The sequence below is a fragment of the Durio zibethinus genome, chromosome 8, assembly GCF_047325235.1.
Source record: "Durio zibethinus cultivar Kanyao isolate XHJ-2024 chromosome 8, ASM4732523v1, whole genome shotgun sequence".
Lineage (NCBI taxonomy): Eukaryota > Viridiplantae > Streptophyta > Magnoliopsida > Malvales > Malvaceae > Durio > Durio zibethinus.
In genome coordinates, this window is record NC_143169.1 from 25684666 (window position 1) to 25708570 (window position 23905).

At 32.6% G+C, this 23905-nt stretch overlaps 2 protein-coding genes and 2 pseudogenes across 7 annotated transcripts; 1 reads left to right on the forward strand and 3 right to left on the reverse strand.

The window, feature by feature from the left end:
• The first annotated feature begins 436 nt into the window (after positions 1–436).
• Positions 437–20079, forward strand: LOC111278495 (transcription factor ILR3-like; annotated as a pseudogene).
• On the reverse strand, positions 5510–7867 carry LOC111278243 (cysteine-rich receptor-like protein kinase 44). 4 transcript variants are annotated; one of them, XM_089764987.1, is made up of 6 exons: positions 7524–7867; positions 7225–7346; positions 6879–7101; positions 6412–6649; positions 6136–6292; positions 5510–6026 (listed from the first exon to the last, which is right to left on the reverse strand). In XM_089764987.1, exons 1-6 carry the CDS (start codon positions 7765–7767, stop codon positions 5685–5687), a joined length of 1326 nt encoding a protein of 441 aa, XP_089621113.1. In that variant the 5' UTR covers positions 7768–7867; the 3' UTR covers positions 5510–5684. The 4 variants fall into 4 exon arrangements, with proteins under 4 accessions (XP_089621113.1, XP_089621114.1, XP_022720565.2 ...); XM_089764988.1 differs by having other exon boundaries at positions 6891–7101; positions 7524–7865; XM_022864830.2 differs by having other exon boundaries at positions 6142–6292; positions 6891–7101; positions 7524–7858.
• Positions 17028–19952, reverse strand: LOC111278244 (cysteine-rich repeat secretory protein 38-like). Of its 2 annotated transcripts, XM_089764989.1 has the most exons (3): positions 19771–19952; positions 17851–19459; positions 17028–17467 (listed from the first exon to the last, which is right to left on the reverse strand). In XM_089764989.1, exons 2-3 carry the CDS (start codon positions 18644–18646, stop codon positions 17451–17453), a joined length of 813 nt encoding a protein of 270 aa, XP_089621115.1. In that variant the 5' UTR covers positions 18647–19459; positions 19771–19952; the 3' UTR covers positions 17028–17450. The 2 variants fall into 2 exon arrangements, with proteins under 2 accessions (XP_089621115.1, XP_022720566.1); XM_022864831.2 differs by having other exon boundaries at positions 17851–19952.
• Positions 20080–20217: 138 nt separating the features above from the next.
• On the reverse strand, positions 20218–22702 carry LOC149517691 (cysteine-rich repeat secretory protein 38-like; annotated as a pseudogene). The gene is made up of 2 exons (XR_016344169.1): positions 21594–22702; positions 20218–20796 (listed from the first exon to the last, which is right to left on the reverse strand). The product of XR_016344169.1 is annotated as a cysteine-rich repeat secretory protein 38-like (transcript).
• Positions 22703–23905: the final 1203 nt, after the last annotated feature.

Sequence of the window (23905 nt, forward strand, 5' to 3'; positions counted from 1 at the left end):
TTCTTCTCTAGCTAAAACTAGAGCTAATCAACAACTAGAGAAACAATTGGAGAAATCTCACCAAATAAGTGACTCAACAAATACACCCTGGATTTGTTCCTAGAGAGTTTTAAACCCGATCTTCACCGTTCAGAATGTAGAACTCTGAATCATAAACCTCCTGACAAGGTTCTAACTCAATCGGACCACGGATCGACTTCCGTTAACTAACTCTCCCTTCTCTTTTTTCTCTCTCTGTTTTTCCTGGCTTTTCTTCTTTCTCTGCTTGGTTTTCGACACACACTTAAAATAATACCACCTCTTTTTTATTAAGTAGCTAGGGCTCTGTGTAAAATAAAAGATTAAGGCCCATGGCCTTTACTTGGTCCAAAACCACTTACATGAGACTGGACCCCATTTTCCTAACAAAAATTTGATATATTAGGCTTACAATTGAATGATCAAGGTAAGATTTGTCTTTTATACTTTTTAATTTTGGTTTTTGTGATAAAACTTCATATATTAGATTATAAATTTTTGTCTTTTTAAATTTTTTGACAACCTTTCAGTGGTTTTTTGGCAGCATATTTTGTTCCTATAGAAAGCTCTTTTCAAGACCTTTTCAATAGTTTTTGTTGTATCTAATTTGATTGCTTATTTTAAGAGTTAAGAATTTTTGAAATTGTGAAAAATAAATATTTGACAATTTTGATAAATTAATTTTGGGTTGTTGAAAATTTTTATTCTAATGATCGATTTGATTGAATTTTAAGTAATTTTGATGGTATAAAATGTGATTTTTTTAATAATATAATTGATTTATTTAAATAATTTATACGTTAAGTGAATCGAAATTTTAAAATAAAATTTATTAATCTAAAGCTTAAAAAATTTAAATTATTTGTGATTATTTATAAAATTTTGATTTCTATAATTTAAGCTTATAAAATTCATTTTTACTGAAATAAAAATTTTAATTTATAATATTACACATTCCTAATTTAAATTTGTGCCTTTGTCATTAGGAAATGTGAATTTTAAAAATTTTGTGGCTAAAAATAAACTAGACACTTATAAAATACAAAAATTTATTTTCAATTATTTTAAAAATTATTTTCAGCCAGTATTTTAGTTATATTTTTTTAATGAATTTTTATTTATTTTAGTATATTTTTATTGTATTAATTTTATATTGTTATTCTTATTAAAATATTATTAAATTAGATTGCAACTTATAAAAATAATTATTATTAAATATTAAAATTAAATATTTATAAATATTTATATTATTAGTGATTTTTATGTTTTTAATTTATAATTTATATTTATATTAATATTTTAAATATTTTATTATATTAAAATAATTTTATTTTAATATATTAAAAATATTTTCAAATAGTTTGAATTAGTCACAACAGTTGCCATACATTTTTCTTCAATTCTGCAATAACCCCATCTTCCGCCGTTGTGTCATAGTTGAATCCTTGCGAGGACCTGGTCTCCTTGGAAATCTAAACAAGTGGATTTTCGATGATTATGGTTTGTTAGATGACATTCCTGATCCTAGTGGTGATCTTCCCTCACTTGACCCTTCAGGCCCAATCTGGTCATCTCACTCCCTTATTTGTTGTGCTCCTCTCAGGCTTCCCTCTTCTCCCTTTTTTCTTTTTCTTTTTGTTTTTGATGAATTTTAAAATGAAATGGAATTTAATATTATTGGAATTTACCTTGAATCTCAGAATCCCACATCAAAAGTTAAGTGAGTTTAAGTTTGTCTTGTATCTCACATCAGAAATTTAGTAAACGTATAAAGGGTTTCACCCTTATAAATATGATGTTTTGGTTTTGGTTTGATAATCTCAGAGAGTTAGACACCAAGAGAATAGCTAAGTGAGTAGGTTATTAAAAGAGTGTAATTGAGTTTTGGGTTAAGTTTTGAGTAAGAAATTTTACGAAACTTTTCTCATTCTAAAAGTCTCACAATTGTAAAGATTTATTTATTAGTGGATTAGGTTTAGAGTAGGTCATTTTGAATTGGGCCGAATCAAATATTTGTGTGTTCTTATTCTTGATTTGAGTTTGCTATTGTGTGTGTGGTTGCTGCGTGTGGCTGTTGTTTTTTTCCAACAAGTGGTATCAGAGCGAGGTTCGAAACAAGTGGTATCAGAGCGAGGTTCGAGGTTTAAGGTTTGTTGGCCCAAGAGATCGTGAAGCAGTGTTTGAATGCCTATGCCTAAGTTTGATATTACGTTATTTGATGGAATGAGTAATTTTATGTTATGGCAAAATATTATTCAAGATCTGTTAGTACAACAAGGGTTGGATCAGGCATTAGAGAGTAATAAGCCTGAGGGAATGTCTGATGCTAATTGGAATAGGATTCAAAAAAAGGCTGTTAGTACTATTAGATTGACGTTAGGATTCAGAAGAAGGCTGTTAGTACTATTAGATTGATGTTAGCTCTAAAAGTAAAGTAGAGTACTCCAAAAAGTTTATGCTTCGAAGTCATTGACTAGTAGATTATGTTTAAAGATGGATCTGTATTCTCTGAAGATAGAAGAAAGTATGAGTCTTCATAATCACCTGAATGAGTTTAATAGATTGATTTTTCAATTGCTAGCGATTTCTGTTGATGAGTTAAAAGATGAAGAGAATGTTTTAATTTTGCTATCATCTTTGCCAAAGTCTTATAGGCCTTTAGTTTAACTGTGTTAGTGGGCATGTCTACTTTAAAGTTGGATGATATGACTGCCCTGTTACGTGAGAATGAAAGGTTTATGGGAGCTCAGAACTCATCACCTGGGGGAGTACACTAGCTGTAAAGGGTTTTGATCGAGGGAGGACTCAAAAGAGGATTGATGGATCAAGAGGGAGATCCAAGTCAAGAGACAGAGATTACAGTGATATAGAATGTTATTATTGTGGTGAGAAGGGATATATCCAAGTGCGCTGTAGGAAGCTGAGAAAGGATATGGTTGCCTTTAAAAAGGTGAATGATGAGAAAAAATCAGATGAAGAAAAGAGTGATACTGCTGCCATCGTGTCTGATGATGATGTTGTTTTGACAACTTGTGTGGATGAGTTTGAAAAGTGATAAAGGTTGGGTTTTAGATTCAGCTGCTACAGTTCATGTTTGCAATGATAGGAGTTACTTTGTGGAGTTGGATGAGAATGAGAAGTATGGGGATATTGTGGTTGCTAACAAATAAAAGGTGTAGATTCAAGGCATTAGGAGTGTTCGCCTTAGATCTCACAATGGTGTTATTAGGACACTTTGTCATGTAAGGTATGTACCAAATTGTTACTACAATTTGATTACTTTGGGTGAGTTAACTTCTCGGGGGTACACATATTATGGTAATAATGATTGGTTAAAAGTGTACAAGAATGGTATTGTGATTCTATAAGGGAATAAGGTCAATAATCATTTGTACATGTTTGATGGAGGCTCAGATGCTGAGATGCCTGTGATGAAAGAAAAGAAGAAAGGTAAGCGTGTTAGCTTTTCAGATACTGTTGAAGTGTTTGAAGATTCAAGTCAAGGGAGGATTTGTTGGGATTTACCTTGAATCTCAGAATCCAACATCGAAAGTTAAGTGAGTTTGAGTTTATCTTGTATCTCACATCGGGAGTTTAGTAAAAGTATAAAGGATTTCACCCTTATAAATATGATGTTTTGGTTTTGGTTTTGGTTTGATAATCCCAGAGAGTTAGACACTAAGAGAATAGATAAGTGAATAGGTTATTAAAAGGGTGTAATTGGGTTTTGGGTTAAGTTTTGAGTAAGGAGTTTTATGAGACTATTCTCATTCTAAAAGTCTCACAGTTGTAAAGATTTATTCGTTAGTGGATTAGGTTTAGAGTAGGTCATTTTGAGTTGGGCTGAACCAAATATTTGTGTGTTTTTATTTTTTATTTGAGTTTGCTATTGTGTGTGTGGTTGCTACGTGTGGGTGTTGTTTTTTCCCAACAAATATTACTTGATTATCTCATATTTGATTAACTGAACTGTAGGTAGGTTTCTATTTCAAGTAACGATTTTTCCAATTTTGTGGTACTCAAATGAAGCAATTGCTTTTGACTTTTTTTCGTCTGTTCCAAGTTGTCTGTTGCTTTAGCCTTATTTAGTTTAGCATTATGTTTAGCAATGGAATTGGGCTATAAGCTAAGTGGCTGGCGAGCTGCCATGACCAGGCTGCTCCCTCAAACTAAGCTATTTACTTTCCCGTTGTACTTTAAACATGCTTATTAATCTTTCTTGATATTTCTGCAGTGTTGAATTAATGAATCTTTTGGGAATCCAGACAATCTTAACGAAGCAGGCTACGGAAAACGGTATACGGTTACTCAATTGTTATTTTTTTTAGTTGTATTTCCTTACTCTACTTCTGTAATGCGGTTTCTGCTCTAGCTCTGCACCATTTTGTTCTTCAAGTTTCTGTACAGTTTTAGTGTAATTGGATGCTTGGATTTGTTGCTTGGTTTCACACCAGGTCTCCTTTAGTAATCTCTTCACTATTCTGTCACAGGGTGAGGTCTGGATCATGCTGTGCATCTGGCTCCAAAGCATGCAGAGAAAAGATGCGAAGGGATAGGCTAAATGAAAGGCATGTTTTATTGCCCTAATTTCTTTGTCTTTAACCCAATTTACCTTTTCTGATATTTACATTTTCATTATGTCAAGGTTCCTGGAATTGGGTTCTATCCTGGATCGTGGAAGGCTTCCCAAAGTGGACAAGGCTTTTATATTGGTTGATGCAGTTTGGATGGTTACTCAGTTACAGGATGAAGCACATAAACTGAGGTAGTCTAATGAGAGTCTGCACGAGAAGATTAATGAGCTAAAGGTGAGCCTGGATTTTGATGTTCATTTATTCTACGTTTGTGCCAGTATACATGGACGAGTGGTGCATGTTAAAATTTGTATTTGATGCATCGGTATTGCTTAAATTTCCGGGAGAATTTAGTGGCTTGAGTGTTTAATTCTTCTTGGTTGTACTGAGTAGAGTTTTATTTTGTAGGCTGAAAAGAAGAAACAGAGACTCAATACTGAGAAAGAGAATCTTGAGCAGCAAGTCAAGGCCTTGGCTTCTCAGCCAGGATTCCTACCGCATCTTCCTGCTATTCCAAATCCATTTTCTACGCCAGGCCAACTTGTTGGTGGCAAGCTGGTGCCTTTGTTGGTATCCTGGAGTTTCCATGTGGCACTTCTAGCCTCCTGCTGCTGTTGATATATCACAGGATCATATTCTCCGGCCTCCAGTTGCATAAACTGGCAGGCTGTTATTTTTTGTCTGCCTTAGCACAAAGAACCATTGTTCAAACTTATATTTGTCATTGTTATTGGTGGTTTTCTTTTTAATTTGTACTTTTTACTCCCCTCTGGAAGAGTATGAGAACTGAAAGCCATGTTGGGCGAAGCTTGGAAGTTGAAACTCTCATCATCAATTGCTCGGATAACTTTTAATTTTGTACAAATAAATTTTGGTCAATTATGTTGCCCAATCTCTGAAGTTAGATACACTAAAAGTTGAAAACCGTTGATCACAGAGGTGGATTATATCTTATTATAGGATGTGGGATTTCCACACAAACTTTCACGCCCACCTCTTGTTGGTGAGATATACAGCAAAGCCTTTAACGGGAATATAATATATAGAAACGAAATTTAAGATAATAAACTTATTGTATACAACTTCCAAACACTATCTAGGAGATAGCTCAGTAATTGAAACCTCGTTGAGGGATGTTGGGAGTAACTCGATATTGGAGTTGTTGGACACCCATGAATTAGTGGCCAATGAAGATGACATGTCAGTTTCAATGTCGCTTTGCATACAAAACGCTGGTTGTGACGGTACTGGGAGGATGGTCGAGAAGCTATTCAGCATGAAAATAACTGCAGCCATGGTTGGTCTCCCAGCTACGTTTTCTTGAACGCATAGCAGTGCGATGTGGATGCATCTCATTATCTCATTTCTTGAAAAATCACTCAATGTGGGATCGATCAGATTCAATGCTGTCCCTTCTCTCCAATTTTTCCACGCCTGACAAGAAATCAGCAATGTCCACTTACAATACTGAAATATGACTCTTAACATTTACAATTTTATTCGCATGAGGAAACAAACATGACTCTAGTCTTTAGAATCATACACTTACAAAGTTCAGCATGAACTCATTATTCTCCCCGTGGCAGAAGCTATTATTTTTCTGACCACTGATAATTTCTAAAAGTAATACACCAAAGCTGAAGACATCTGATTTTACTGAGAAATGTCCCTGCATAGCATATTCTGGAGCCATGTATCCACTGCATCATGGAAAAGTTCGTGAAATTTTTATTCTATTTTGGATTTTCATGCTGTTTCTGCTGCATAGAATACTACTAGATTAATGCGTGTATAAAAAAAAAAAATTCCATGCTCTTACTAGGTTCCCACAATTCTCACAGTACTGCCTTGCGTTTCATCCCGTCCAAGCGGCCTTGCCATCCCAAAACCGGAAATTTTAGGAATCATATCAGCATCTAACAAAATATTACTTGGTTTGAGATCCCGATGAATTATCCAAAGTTTAGAATCTTCATGAAGGTAAAGGAGACCACGGGCAATGCCTTCGATGATTTTGTAGCGTGTTTTCCAATCTAATTGTGCTCGCTTGGTCCGATCTATATTATCACAAAAATTTTAGATCAATTGTATTGCATAGGAACAAATTCTAGGATTAATATAGGTTTTCCTCAGGTATTATCAGTCTTAACATGTCATTCTTGATAGCTATGCAGCTAAAAGGCATAAAATATACAAAAAACTATAGTCTTTGAAAACATGAAACTCAATTTGTTTTTTGCTAGGAAAAGGAAACTGATATAAATACAATTAGAAATGAAATTGAACCTGAAACTTTACCAAAAATGAAATGATCAAGGCTTCTGTTTGGGACGAACTCAGAGATGAGAATCTTTTCATGTCCTTCCAAGCAGAAACCAAGAAACCTAATCAAATTGTGGTGTTGAAGCTTGGCCAATAATAGAACTTCGTTCTTAAATTCTATGTCTCCTTGTTGAGATTTCCTATACATTCTTTTCACAGCAACCTCTTGTCCATTTGGAAGCTGACCCTGGAAATAAAGTAGAATGTACCATAAGTGACTTCTGATGGATTTAGAAATACAGGTTACAATATGATTCTCGTTGAGATAAAATATACTATTTTCTTTTCTGATAGCAGTGGTGATCTTTACCTTGTAAACAGCTCCAAATCCTCCATGTCCCAGCTTATTGGCATCTGAAAAGTTATTAGTTGCAGCCAGAACAGAATCAAAGTCGATTCGCAAGGACTCAGCCCCAATAATCTCATCCTTAGCTGCAAAACGCAATATGTTTATTGTACAGTTTCCTCACCATCTGGTCTATGACCATAGCAGTAGTGTGCTGTTTGTTTTTAGCAGGTGAACATTTCGTTGAGCGTCTTTCTATCATTATATATGTTTTAGTAATCAAGCCAAATTTAACGTTATATTAACGGAGTCAATTTACTTACTTTCAACTTTTTCCGGTGTTTTTTTGCGTCTCATAAAAATGTATATGGAGATGATAATTAGTATCAGAACGCCAACAACTGAAGCAATAACAATGATTATTGTTCTTGTTGTGTTGTTCCCATTTCCTGCAAAACACAAAATTAGAATTAGAAGACAATCCCCACAATTAATGACACAAACAGAAATAAATAAATAAGCAAGATCCCTTGGAATCTGGTAGGCACATATTAAACCACTACTCATTTGCTGGTCATCTAGAAATTATTCTATTTCCTTTTTGAGTGTTTTGCTCTGCTTGCTCTGTTTTTACATGATCTATTCAAAATCTTTCTTATAACTATAATTTTCTACTATACATGCATGTTTAATTAGCTGATTTATATTGGCTTTATTAAAAAAAATACTACTAAAATTTTCTTTTCCTTTGCTATTAAGTTTTCAATTAAAAAAAAGTTTTTGAATCATCATTATTATAATTCTTCATGGTGAAGACAAAGAACGGTCAAACTTCAAAGTTAAAAAGAGATAGCCGCCCTTGAATGAATGAGTCGAAGTCTTCCACGTAGTACTTAAGTAATCTTAACCCAATAAAAAATTGAAGAAAACAACAAAATTATCGAGGAAATGGCTGTTTCCTTTCTTAGAACGAAAACTTTGTGGGTTTGCCAATTGAACAGTAGCATGCATCTTAATGCGAGAAAATGAATAAACACAAAGGCCATTTGCAGCGGATTCAAGGGAACAATCAAAAATCCATTTTGTACCCAAAAAGGAAAAGCCAAGATATATACCATCTGTAAATTGTAAATTACATTTCTTATGCTAAGCGAATCCTTATATAGTCAAGATCTTATTATTCTTAGCATTAATTTTCAAGGAAAGAGAATCATATCTTTTAGCAGAAAGGCGAGATCCCTTACCTCCTATTGACGTCGGAGAAGAAGAAGTTGATGGAGATGGTGGCGGTGGTGGTGACGGTAGAGGAACTGTAAACTGATTATAAAATGGGTAATTAGTTTCAAACCTCAAGACACTGTTTGGTCTACCAACCTTACTCACACAACGATTTTAACACCCAATGAATGCTTGGTATTCAGTGACACATTTATGGTCATGTGTTTGCATCTTCTTTTCATGAGTGCTGTTAGAGACAAGCTTTTAAGCTCCTAAAAGTAACCATACTTCACATTCACATAAGTAGCTTCCATCAAAAGTGTTCCTGTAATTATAATACTTTAATATGTTTATGTTTTAGATCTATTAAGAGTATATTACTCATCATTCCTTTACCATTACGAGTACCTAGCACTTTACCTGAAATGATACTAAACATTACTATAGTGCTAGCAGTCGCATACAAATGATGTACTTTGTCTCATTGAACTCAAGACTTGACATTATATCAAGTGTTGAGTCAAGTTTCCATCATGGGTGACTTTACTTATTGAGCTTAAGCCCCATCCCTATTGAGGTCATTTTTACCAACTCTCTAGCAAGACTTTTGGTTAAAAAGTGTGTCAAGTTTTCACTTGTCCTCACATAATTTATAGTGATCACTCCATCTGAAATTAATTGTCGAATATAGCTATATCTTAATCCAATATGTCTAGACTTTCGATTATACACTTGGCTATATGCCCTTGCTAGAGTTGCTTCACTATCACATAGGATAAAGATTAGGGAAATTGGTTTAGGCCATAAAAGTACTTCATATAATAAATTTCTTAGCCATTCAACTTTTTTAGCTGTTATGACTAATGCAATAAACTTGGTTGCCATAGTGGAATTCGTTATGCATGTTTGTTTATTGGAACCCCAAAAATGACACCTCTACCAAGTATAAAGATCCACCCGCTTGTAGAAGCATGATCTTTCATGTTAGTAATCAAATTAGCATCAGAATATCCTTCTATAACTAAATGATATCCACTATAACACAATCCATAATTGATTGTTTTCTTTAAATATCGAAGTATTATTTTAACTACATGCCAATGTAAATTACTTAGATTACTTATTTATTTACTCAACTTTCTAATAACAAATGCTATGTCTGGCCTTGTATAAGTCATTGCATACATGAGACAACCAATTACTCTTGCATATTGCAATTAATCGATTGTTCTATCAATATTAGATACTAATTTCAATTGAGAATCCATAGATGTAGATACTGAAATACAATCGAAAAGATCAAACTTTTTAAGTATTTTTTCAATATAATGCAATTGTGACAGGGTTATGCCACTATCATTCTGGATTATTCTAATTCCAAAAATAACATTCACTACACCTATATCTTTCATTGAAAAGTTATTTGATAAAAAATTTCTTTGATTCCTTAACTTGTTCTAAATTAGTGCCAAATATTAACATATCATCCACACATAAGCAAATTATAACTCCTTTGCCATTTTTAAATTTGCTATATATACACTTATCTGACTCATTAATTCTAAAACCAGTAGCAAGAATGATTTTATCAAACTTTTGGTGCCATTGTTTTGGTGCTTGCTTAAGTCCATACAATGACTTTACAAGTTTACAAACTTTATGCTCTTGACCTGAAATGATAAATTATTTCGGCTATTCCATATATACTTCATCTTCTAATTCACCATTTAAAAATATCATCTTTACATCAATTTGATGTATAATTAAATTATAAAATCAAGGTAAGTGAAATTAGAAGCTTAATTGTAGTAATTCTAGCTACTAGAACATAAGTATCAAAGTAATCTATCCCTTACTTGTGTAAAGCCCTTGGCTACCAACCTTACTTAAAATTTATCTATGGTTCCATCCACTTTTTTTTTTTTTGAAAAACCATTTACAGCCTATTGATTAGAACCTGGTGAAAGCTTAATCAAAATCCAAGTGTTATTTTCCATTATTGAGCCCATTTCATCATTTATTGTTTCTTTCCAAAAACAGAATCTTGAGACTTCATTGCCTTTTCATATGTAACAGAATCAGACTCCACATTAAAACAATAAAGACTTTTATTGTTTATGTTTTCACCAATTCCTTCCATAAAGAACATAAAGAAATCTAATCTAAAATCTTTTGCCTTTCTAACCCCTTTGCTTGTCCCTATTTCTTGACAATATTCATTACTAATTTCAGTTTGTTCCAATAGATTTAGAATTTCTTTTCCACTTATAAGATGCATTGGTTGTAGTTGTCTCAAAATAGATTTAAATCTATTTTCATTAAAAATTACCTCTCTTGATTTAATAACAGTGTTAACTAAAATTAAATCATTTGGTTTAATAACTATGAACCTATATGCTTTACTATTTTGTGCATATCCTATAACTATGCATTCTATTCCTCTTTCACCCAACTTTTTCCTTTTGAATTTTGAAATTTTAACTACAGCTCTACATCCCTAAACTTTTAAATAATTAAGATTTGCTTTTCTTTTCTTCTATTGCTCGCGTTATATTGGTTCTTTGTTAGAAATTATATTTAGTTTATGATAAGCTGTTAGTAAAGTTTTCCCCCAAAATCCTAATCTCAGACCAGAATATGATAACATTGCATTTCCTATTTTTGTTAAGACCTTGTTTTTCCTTTCAATTACACCATTTTGCTATGGTGTATAAAAAGCAGTGACTTGGTGGATTATTCTTACAGATTCAAAATAACTTAGACTATAATGTTCTCCAACCCTATTCGACCTCAAACACTTGATAAAAGAATCACACTGAAGTTTAACTTTAGATTTATATATTTTAAACTTATCAAGTACTTCATTTTTGGAATGTAACATATAAACATAATAATATCTAGTATAATCTTCTATAAATGGGACAAAATATTTCTTTTCAGATAATATAGGAGTGCTATACATATCATAAACATTACTGTGAATTAACTCAAGTAACTTTGTATTTCTTTTAACCTTAGAAAAATGATTTATGGCAATCTTAGTCAACATGGATGTATTACATTTATTAACGTTTTGACTAAATTCAAGAATTAATAGAAGCTTAGTCGTATCATACAATTTTTTATAATTTAAATGACCTAATCTATAATGCCATAAATATGAAGATTCAACCATGTAAGCAGAAATAACATTCTTATTTTTATTAATACTATTGAGTTTGAATATTCCCTCATACATATACCTTTTCCTAACAAAAATTTCTCCTTTAGATAGAATAAATTTATTTGCCTCAAATACAAGTTTAAAATCAAACTTGTTCAACAGACTTCCAAACATTAAATTCTTTCTAACTTCTAGTACATAATAAACATCATTCAAAGTTAGAGTTTTTTTAAGAGTGAACTCAAGTTCAACAATCCCTTTGCCTTTTATTGTTGCTGTAGAAGAATTTTTCATTTAAAAGACACTACCATATTCACTTGGTTTGAATGTTGTGAACATGCTTTTATCCTTGCACACATGTTTTGTTACCCTAGAATCAGCCCACCAAGATTCAAAATTTTCAAGCATGTTGATTTCAGAAATCATTGTAACAAATTTTTTAAAAGTATCCCTTTTTGAGGAACCATTTTTCTTCTATAACAACTAAAATTCTTTCTTGAAATATCTTGGCTTACCACAATAATAACATGAGCTTTTCTTATTCTTCTTGAATTTGGGCCTATTAGCAATCTGCTTGAACTTGAACTTTTTTTTATCAAGTTTTGTAGTCTATCTTTCTTTAAAATATGAACTTTGGCATCACCAGAACCAAAATTTTTTTCTTACTTTCTATATTCCTTTTCAATTCAAAGATGATTAGCTAAAGTCTCAAGAGTGATTTTCTCTTTTTTATATTTTAGACTTCTTTTAAAGCCCTTCCATGATAGAAAAAATTTTTCTATTGTAGAGGACACAATAATTGTTTCATCTATACTCACATTATATTGTTGAAATTGATTAAGCATTTTTTCAATTTTACGTAGTTGTTTAATCACATAATGTCCATAAACTATAAGATAATTATTAAAATGACTAACAAAAAATTTCTTACTTGTTGCATCTTCAGTCATATATCTTATCTTCAATTTGTCTCAAAACTCCTTTACAGTAGCCTTATTTTGGTATGTATCAAACAGGCTGTCAAACAGATCATTAATAATATGACCTTTACATATGTAATCTGCATTATCCCATTTCTACCTCTCTCTTATTACAATAATAGATTCTTTTATTTCATTTTTTTTGGCTTAAGAGTAGTAAGAACATATACAACCTTCAAGGTTAAAAGCAAAAAATGCATCTTCTTCTACCATTTTCAAAAATTGCCACCACTATAATGATCCGATTTGACAAAATTAAAAGCCAATTCATTAAGTGTAACTTCAATAACCATTATTAAAACGAGGACAACCTTAAAATTGTTAGTGCAACATTGAAAAATTAGAATTACTGCTTATGAAAAATCTATAATTTTGAGAAAAGGCTCCAAAGACGTGTAACATTGTCATTTTCTTTCAGATTTTATTTGCCCACATCGTATTATTTACTTAGTGGGTGTGTCAAAAAGTTACAGGTAATAAACCTTGAGGATATAATGAAACATAGTGATTGATTGCATTTTGCATTGAAGAAATCAATCTACTAAGCAATCACTGATGTATCACAAGATTATTTAACTTTTATAAAGGTTTTTATAGCAAAACTTTTATAAAATAAATATGAAGTTTTAAGAAAGATGGAGAGTTTTAAGAATTATTTTTGTATGCTTTCAAAAAATCAAAGGAGCCTTTTATAAACAAATAAGTATCTTTTCTTGCGAATATAACTGTCTATTTTAAATAGATAAAAACTGTCTTTTTTGAACAGTTAAAACTATTCATTTTAAACATATTTATTTATCTATTTTGAACAGACTTAACTATCTATCTTTATTTTTTTTCAATATAAGATTATTTCTCATTTTTTATTTTGAAAATCTCTAACAAGATTTGTCTTTTACACCTTTTAATTTTGTTCTTTAAAACCCCATAAATTAGATTATGATTTTTTGTCTTTTTAAATTTTCTGGCAACTTTCCCATGGTTTTCTAGAAACATATTTTGTTTTTTGACAAATTGAGAGTCTAATGAGAGTCTGTAAGAGAAGATTAATGAACTAAAGGTGAGCTTGGATTTTGATGTTCATTTATTTTACGTTATATGTGCCAGTATACATGAACAAGTCATGCATGTTAAAATTTGTATTTGATGCATTGAAATTACTTAAATTTTCAAGAGAATTAGGTGATTTGAGTGTTTAATTCTTCTTGGTTGTGCTGAGTAAAGTTTTATTTTGTAGGCTAAAAAAAATTAACTTCATCATGAGAAACAATTAATGCTAAAAACTAAGAGAATCTTGAACAGCAAGTCAAGTTTCAGCCAGGATTCTTATCCCATTTTTGTGCTATTCCAGCTTTATTTTGTACCTTATGCAAAGTTGTTAGTGGTAAGTTGGTGCCCTTTTTTGGTTAGCTTAGAGTTTTCATGTGGTAGTTATTGCCTCCTACTGCTGTTGATACATTACAGGATCATATTCTTCCTTCTACGATTGCATAAGCTAACAAGCTATTATTGTGGAAACCCACATCCAACTTGTGAGGTATTATTCATTTTGACTTGAAGATCTCATGGTTTTGTCCCATTAAAAGCTCACCACAAATTTAGGTTTAAGCATTTACTTATATATTATAGCAGATCCTTAAATTTCTCGATGTGGGATTGGAGTATCACAAACTCTCTCCGTTAATGCTTGACGTCCCTGTTAAGCCTAGTACAAAACATATAGATCCACCAAATAACACTAAACATTGGGTAAGCCCAACACAAAACACACACAGACTATAGGATCATATCAGATGTTAAGATTCTAAAGGTGACTCTCACTGTGTAGCACTTAACTCTCGTAGGATGTTAGAGGTGGCTCTCATAATGTAGCATTTAATTTTCGTCTAATTAGTAATTGCTTTGATACCATTTGTAGAGACTTGCATTTAACTTGTGAGGTATTGTCTGTTTTAACTCGAAGGTCTCATGATTTTGTCCCACAAAAAGAATCTCATAAGTTTGGGTTTAAACCTCTACTTATATATCACAACAGATCTTTAAAATTTTTTTATGTGGGATTGAGGTGTCATAGTTATTTTGTGTCTACTTTCTTAGCACTAAAAACCATTGTTCAAACTTATATTTGTCATTGACCTTGGTGGTTTTCTTTTTAGTTTGTACTTTTTACTTTTTACCCCCATTTGAAAGAGTATGAAAACTAAATGATATTAAGTGAACTATTAAATGACCTGAGCTTTGTTGCTCAAGTCATTATGCTCAGGTCATTCAATAGTTCGTTTAATGTCTGATTACATTGTTGTCTTATCATGTAACACTGTTTGAACTTTTAAGATTTGGCATTTAAAATCTATTGAAAAATGATAAGCATATTTGTTAGTCTTAAACATTGTTGGAGAATAGAACAATTTCATAATGATTGAAAAATAATAGATTTTTATATATTTAAGAAATTTTAGATTATTTTATACCAGCTAGGCTATTTTTTTAACAAGTATTAGGGATAATAGGTAGGCTCTAAATGCTTAATTTGTTTTAGTTCAATAGCTTTATATGAATGGTGAATGATGAATTGCGTGAAGAGATTTTAGTATAAGGATTTTCTCATTGGTTCTATTCTTTGTCTTTGCTTATTCTTATCCAATTTAGTGGCTATGTATCTCTTCCCCACCTTTTTCTTTATCAGTAGTTTTGTAATGTTATGATTAAATCAAATAACATATAGAGTTCATCACTCTTGGTTTTCGATCCTCGGCTTGCTAGATACAGCATGACTTATTAATGATTTTTCTTCGATTTTCTAGCATCCCTTACTTTTTTATCAGTGCTTTTAATCAATATTTGGATGTTGAGAATGTATGTGAGAATATCGTATTTTCATGTAAAAGATACTGGTTATAGCAGCATGAACTATTTGATGTAGTTGTAGATGGTGCAAATATGGATTTTATCAAGGCAAATGCTTTCAATTTTTACCAGGTAAGGGGTTATCAAAAGAAGCATTTAATTGTTTTAGTCAAGCTATATGTTTTGCAAAATTTTTTAAGTTTCATATTAAGAACAATGAAAAGTGATTATCGTGCAATATGGTTAATGGTTTGTTAAGGTTATTAAATTTTGAGTGAATAAAAACAATGGTGGTGTTATGTTTTAGAAGAGGGGGATCCTCTTATACTAGTGTCAATTTTACACTCTTTTTGACCCTTAGATTAAAATGGCTAAAATTAAAAATATTATTTTAATCCAAATTATTCACAAATTTAATTTTTATTCAAAGGTCAAAAAAAGTATAAAACTTACACTAGTGTAAATAAGTCCTTACTCTTTTTAAAGTTTCTACTAAATTAAGTTCCATATTCACTTTACTTACAAAAAAATTGTGTTCTTTTTCTTGTTTTTTTTAGGTCACAATTCACTAGGCTAAACTAAAGTAGGCTTTTCATTGCAATTCTAGAAAGAAGGGATTCAATTATCTCTACAACATCCTTCAAGTAAATTTACTTTTTGTTTTTACTTCTCATGATTACCTTTCATCAGTTTTTATTATTGTCTTAGTTCATTGCTAATGTATTGGATAGAATATGTGGAAATATTTAATTTGGACATGGAAACTTCTAATATGTCTTTTCATTCAAAGAATTATTATAAGATAGCATCAATTAGGCAATATAACAACTTACCTCTATAAAACACTCTTAACTACCATACTTTGGATTCTTTGGTGTTAGCTTTTACTACATCTCTACATTTGAAGCTAGTTTGCCTAAATGCTAAAGATTATAATTATTTAGTTGAGATAATAAGATCCATGTTTGTCCTTATGGTTCTTTTTCATCTCCCCAAATTATAGGCTCTCAGGTCTTTGAACGTAGAAAAATTAGTAATACCTATAATCTTGAAATTTAGGGAAACTCAACAAACCAAAGCTATATGATTTAGGATTTGTTAGTTTTGTTTAGTTGAGGAAAATTCTCAAGTAAGTTAGATGAAGTTGATTTAGAAATATTTGGTATGTTATCTTTTGCTCACTTTAATTAGCTATAGGCCATAAAATATTTTCTTTCCCCATCGATGCAAGGTACTACCAAGAGAAAGAGTTTGAAACCTATTGCAAGTGAAGATCATTGAACATGGAGAATTTTGTAGCATTATTGGTCTATACTTACAAAGATTTTGCAACTTTTGAAAGATTTTTTTTGTGATGCCCCCAATTTCACATTAAAAGAATATGTGGATATGAAATGATATATTTGTAGAGATCTAAACTTAAACCTGTAAGATGTCTTTTGTGTGATAAAATCGCGAGACTTTAGGATCAAAGCGGATAATAACTCATAGGTTGGGTGGGTGTCTCCACAAATGATATTAGAACGATCACCGATCGACGAGAACTAAGTGCTATGTCGTAGAAGTTACTTAGTACTACATGGTGAGATCAAATCACTAAGTATTACATGATGCGAGCCATCTCTAGAATTCCAAGTTTGGTGTGATCTTGGTCCTATGGTTGAAATTAGTTTGTTCGAGACGTCAAGTTTTAAAGGTGGAAAGATTATAATGTCCCAACCCTACATTAGAAAAATATATTGATATGATATGACATATATATTGAGATTTAAATCTAAATCTATGAGACATCTTTTGTATGACAAAACTATGAGACTTTTGGATTAAAACGGATAATATCTTACAAATTGAGTGTAACTCTCCACACTTTCATAGGATAACACAGTATGTACAAACCTTTTACCAAATCTTTTTTATTTTTATGATATAGATTTAGTGAATAGAGTATTGAGGACAGAAATTTTATCTGCCTCTATATGATGTAGAGGTAAATAACAGGCTTTTTGAGACTAATATATGCGTCTTTATTAGTGGTTTTTATTCTAGTTGTTCCTGTTTCCTGCAAAACACAAAATCAGAATTAGAAGACAATCCCCACAATTAATGCTACAAACAGAAATAAATAAATAAGCAAGATCCCTTGGAATCTGGTAGGCACATATTAAACCACTGCTCATTTGCTGGTCTTCTAGAAATTATTCTATTTCCTTTGTAATGCTTTGCTCTACTTGCTCTGTTTTTACATGATCTATTCAAAATCTTTTTTATTACTATAATTTTCTACTATAGATGCATATGTAATTAGCTGATTTATATTGGCTTTATTAAAAAAATACTACTGAAATTTTCTTTTCCTTTGTTATTAAGTTTTCAATTAAAAAAATGATTTTGAATCATCATCTTTATAATTCTTCACCGTAGCAGAAAGGCCAGGTCCTTTACCTCCTATTGATGTCGGAGAAGAAGTTGTTGGACTTGGTGGCAGAGGAACTGCAATCTGATTATAAAATCGGTAATTAGTTTCAAACCTACAGACACAGTTTGGTCTAAGAACCCTGCATCCTATCCTTCCATAGCAACACTTTTGAAGCTCGCTCATCGCGTAAGTTAGACAAGTAGTGCAATTTCTCTTGTCCAAATCAGGAGTACACTGCACCGTAGCGTATACCGTTTGCAAGTTACCAGCTGTAGCATTACCAGCTGCATACTTGCGAAGAGGACCCCCTGCTGCAGCTTTGCTTTTCAGGTCATTCAACAGTCTACTTAATGCCTGATTGAACTTTCTAGGGTTCGATGCATTCGCTAGGTTGTAAACACAAGTACGAGGATCGTTCTCCAGCATTCCATACATGTCACGATTGGCGTATCGCACCAAACAAAGTTCAGACCACGCGGTCGCCTCCTTGTTGGAGGGACAAAATCGCTCGAGCTCGGTTGCGGTGTAGTTGAGGCAAGTGTTGCATTGATGTTGGTCTAAGTCACCCCTGCAAAGTGCGATTACGTTAACGTTATCAGGGCTTACACCAGCAGACAGATTGAAGAAGCCGTAATTGAATTCTGTAAGAGAGGAGAAGTGAGAGACGATGCTATTGAGGTTGCCCTGGTAATTGCTGTTTGCGGTGTAGTTGCCTCTGATTTCATTACAGCTATGCTCAAAATAAACATCATCCGAAAGGGTAAGAGTAGCAAGGGATAAAACAACTGAATAAGAAAACAGAAGAAATGTTGAAGATCCCATTCCCAGCGTCTAGTCCTCGCCCTTCACAATTCTTGGCCTGGGAAACTAATTTATAAAATTAAGAGTTACATTTTTGTTTTTGGGTAAGTATCACCGTATGGGATTGTGGTGTTCGACTAATGATTTTTTTCAGGTTTGTTCCCATTTTTTTTGTGCGTAGAATGGTTTCGGGCAGACACCTTGTCTGCCATTATCTACTTTGGATAAGCTGGACATCAATTGTTCATAGACATGTGGTGGTCGATGATTTTGACATTTGACATGTTGGATTGGGTTCCATGGTGGTCTGCTTGTGTTTTGACACGTGGAATCTGCAAATATTTTGCTACAAAACTGTCAGACTGGAACAAATGGCACCAAAATATAACGAGGCCAGTTAAGTGGGCCAATCGGTCTAGACCTTGGTCATGCGGGTATATTTTGATGCGCGAAAAAACCCGACCCAAATTTGTTTTAATTACTGTTGCTATTGGGGATTATCTGGTTATGAACACGCGGCTGAACATAATAAAAGGCTTAAGCTTCAACAATGTGATGACAATCATGTACTTGATAAAGAGAAGCTAAAGAATTCACTGGAATCTGCTGACAAAAAACTACATTGATACAGGTAATTTTTACTGCTTTTGAAAAGTTGGTTTATTTTAATGCTAGATTTTGTAAATTGAATTTTCTGCTCTGCAGAGTTAGAGAAGAAAAACGAGGAAGAGTTGAATGCGGTTGTTTCCGAGCTAAGGGACAATAATGCGTCTTCAAAGGAGAAGCTTTCGAAGGAAGTGTCCGAAAAGCTGGTCTGATCTTAATCTTAGAAACCTGTCATGCATGAGAAGATTAATGAGCTAAAGTTGAGCCTGGTTTTGATGTTCATTTATTCTACGTTTTGTGTGCCAGTGTACATGGACAAGTGATGCATGTTAATATTTGTATTTGATGCATTGGTATTGCTTAAATTTCCAGGAGAATTAGGTGGCTTGAGTGTTTAATTCTTCTTGGTTGTGCTGAGTAGAGTTCTATTTTGTAGGCTGAAAAGAATGAACTTCGTTATGAGAAACAAAGGCTAAAGACTGAGAAAGAGAATCTTGAGCGGCAATTCAAGACCTTGGGTTCTCAGCCAGGATTCCTACCTCATCTTCCCGCAATTCCAACTCCATTTTTTACCCCAGGCCAAAGTTGTTGGTGGCAAGTTGGTGCCCTTTTTTGTCTATCCTGGAGTTTCCATGTGGCAGTTATTGCCTCCTGCTGCTGTTGATATATCACAGGATTATAGTCTCTGTCCTCCGGTTGCATAAGCTGGCAGGATGTTATTTTGTGTCTGCCATCCTTAACAAAAGAACCATTGTTCAAACTTATATTTTGTCATTGATCTTGGTGGTTTTCTTTTTAGTTTGTACATTTTACTTTTTACTTCCCTCTGGAAGAGAGTATGAGAACCGAAAGCCATGCTGGGCAAAGCTTGGAAGTTGAAACTCTCATCATTTATTGCTCAGATAACTTCTAACCTTGTACAAATAAATTTTGGTCAATTATGTTGCCCAATCTCTGAAGTTAGATATGATAAAAGTTGGGAACCGTTGATCACAGAGGCAGAATATATATTATTATAGGATGTGGGATTTCCACACTTTCACCCTCACCTCTTGTTGGTGAGATGTACATCAAAGTTTTTAACTGGAATATAATATATAGAAATGAAATTCAAGATAATAAACTTATTGTATTCAAACACTATCTAGGAGATCGCTCCAAATCCTCCTCGTCCAAGCTTATTGGCATCTGAAAAGTTATTAGTTGCAAACAGAACAGAATCAAAGTCGATTTCCAAGGACTCAGCCACAGTAATCTCATTCTAAGCTGCAAAACGCAATATGTTAATTGTACAGTTTCTTCACCATCTGGTCTATGACCATAGCAGTAGTGTGCTGTTTGTTTTTAGCAGGTGAAAATTTCGCTGAACGTCTTTCTATCATTATATTTTAGTGAATCAAGACAAATTTAATGTCATATTAACGGAGTCAATTTACTTACTTTCAAATTTTTTCGGTGTCTGTCTGCGTCTCATAAAAATGCACGTGGAGATTATATTAGTATCAGAATGCCAACAACTGAAGCAATAACAATGATTACTGTTCTTGTTGCGTTGTTCCGCTTTCCTGCAAAACACAATATTAGAATTAGAAGACAATCCCCACAATTAATGCCACAAGCAGAAATAAATAAATAAATAAGCAAGATCCCTTAGAATCCGGTAGGCACATATTAAACCACTACTCATTTTCTGGTCTTCTAGAAATTATTCTATTTCCTTCTAAGTTCTTTGCTCTGCTTGCTCTGTTTTTACATGATGTATTCAAAATCTTTTTTATTACTATAATTTTCTACTGTACATGTAGATTTAATTAGCTGATTTATATTGGCTTTATTAGAAAAATGCTATTAAAATTTTCTTTTCCTTCGCTATTAAGTTTTCAGTTCAAAAAAACTGTTTTTGAATCATCATTATTATAATTCTTCGTGGAGACAAAGAACGGTCAAACTTCAAAATTCCAAAGTGATAGCCGCTCTTGAATAAATGAGTAGAAGTCTTCTGTGTAGTCCTTATGTAAATCTTAACCCAATAAAAAATTGAAGAAAACAACAAAATTATTCATGGAATGGCTATTTTGTTTCTTAGAACAAAAACTTTGTGGTTATGCCAAAGGAACAGTAGCATGCAACTTAAGGCGAGAAAATGAATAAACACAAGGGCCATTTACAGGGGATTCAAGGAAACAATCAAATATCCATTTTGTACCCAAAACGGAAAAGTCAAGAGATATACCATTAGAAAATTGTAAGTTACATTTCTTATGCTAAGAGAATCCTTATATAGTCAAGATCTTATTATTCTTAGCATTAATTTTCAAGGAAAGAGAATGACATCTTTCGGCAGAAAGGCCAGATCCTTTACCTCCTATTGAAGTCGGAGAACAGGAAGTTGTTGGAGATGGTGGCGCTCCTATTGAATTCGGAGAAGAAGAAGTTGTTGGAGATGGTGGCGGTGTCGGTGACGGTGACGGCAGAGGAACTGTAATCTGATTATAAAATGGGTAATTAGTTTCAAACCTCAAGAGACAGTTTGGTCTAAGAACCCTGCATCCTATCCTTCCATAGCAACAATTTTGAAGCTCGCCCATCGCGTAATTTAGACAAGTAGTGCAATTTTTCTCGTCCAAATCAGGAGTACACTGCACCGTTGCGTATACCGTTTGCAAGTTACCAGCTGTAGCATTACTAGCTGCATACTTGCGAAGAGGACCCCCAGCTGCAGCTTTGCTGCTCAGATCATTCAGTAGTTCATTTAATGTCTGATTGAACTGATCAGGGTTTGATGCATTCGCTTCGTTGTATGCACAAGTACGAGGATCGTTCTCCAGCATTCCGTACATGTTTCGGTTGGCGTACCGCACCAAACAAAGTTCAGACCACGCGGTCGCCTCCTTGTTGGAGGGACAAAGTCGCTCGAGCTCTGTTGCGGTGTAGTTGAGGCAACTGTTGCATTGGCTTTGGTTTAAGTCACCCCTGCAAAGTGCGATTACGTTAACGTTGTCAGGGCTCACACCAGCTGACAGATTGACGAACCGTATTTGAATTCTGCAAGAGAGGAGAACTGAGAGACGATGCTATTGAGGTTGGCCCGGTAAGTGCTGTTTGCGGTGTAGTTGCCTTTGATTTCATTACAGCGAGGCACAAAATAAACATCATTCGAAAGGGTAAGTGTAGCAAGGGATAGAAGAACTGAATAAGAAAAGAGAAGAAATGTTGAAGATCCCATTCCCAGCGTCTAGTCCTCGCCCTTCACAATATTTGGCCTAGGAAACTAATTTATGAAAACACGACTGCGGACTGCCTTTTATGGTATATATGGGTCCATTTGGATCCCCAGTTGGCTGTGGTGTGGTGCGGTTGGCACCTTCAAACACGCTGGAATTTCAGGGTCCATTTGGATCCCCAGTTGGCTATGGTGTGATGGGGTTGGCATCTTCAATCATGCTGGAATCTCGATCACTTGATTACTAAAAAACTAGAAATTATAGGATAAACTCATTACTAAAAAACTAGAAATTAAATAAATATGTAAAATAAATAATTAATAAATTTAATAATTTTCAATTACTTATTAACTTCAAAACTATTAAATAATTTTAAATTTTTTATTATACAAAAATTTTATTTTAATATCTTTAATTATCATTTTTTTCATTATTAATCTCATCATAATTGATATGTTTATATTTAAATATATATTTTAACATTAATTTTAATTTATCATTATAATATTTAATTTTATTTTTATAATAATTAATTTTATCGTCATCATTGTTTTCAATGTCATCCAAACCAATTTTACTGCTGTTTGCTCCCACCGCTAGCCATTTACCAACGAATGTTCATGACTCTCCATTATGAGACTCTACTTTCGCCCTGATCATTAATTAATGTTTGAAAATAATGGAAATTAGCTAAGCTGGACTCTCTGAAAAATTGAGGTCTAATAATTTTACATATTCTTAACCGAATATTCAAAAGAATTTCTAAAATAAAGTAAAAAATAAAAAAGGAGAATTTTAAATTAAGTATTACATAAAATAATTCATTGCATGTTTGTCGAATGTTCAAATCGTACTATTCCTCAATTTTGAAAAAAAAAATTGAATGAGTTTCAGATGAATTTAATTGAAATCATGTAAGATTTCAAATTATCCATAACTAATTTGTGGCATGAGTTAATTTTAATTATTTAATTATATGGCGTGTGCTTTACTCTATTTGATGCATGAGTGATAATTTAATTTTTATTTTATTAATTTCTTATATAAAAATTTACATAAATTAAAAAGATAAAATTACAAATTTACTAAAACAATTAAAAAAATTATTTTATGTATAGAGTAATAAGGAAAACAATAACTTGTGTATTTTATTGATTCATTATTTCAAATTTCAATAATAATTTTTGTTAGTAAATTATTTAGTGAACTTTAATTAATATTTTAGTAAAGATTGTCATTCAAATTTTAATTTAATTTAATAATGAATATTTATTCCATATGATTGAATAATTAAAAAGTTCATTACTCAAATGGCTTATAACATAATTCTTTTTGAGTATTTAAAAAAAAATTTGTTACTTAAATAGCAAACTAGATATATAAATATTTTAAGTTATTCATAATATGACCTATTCAAAGTTCTAAATTGCTATAGAGGCATATAGAACTA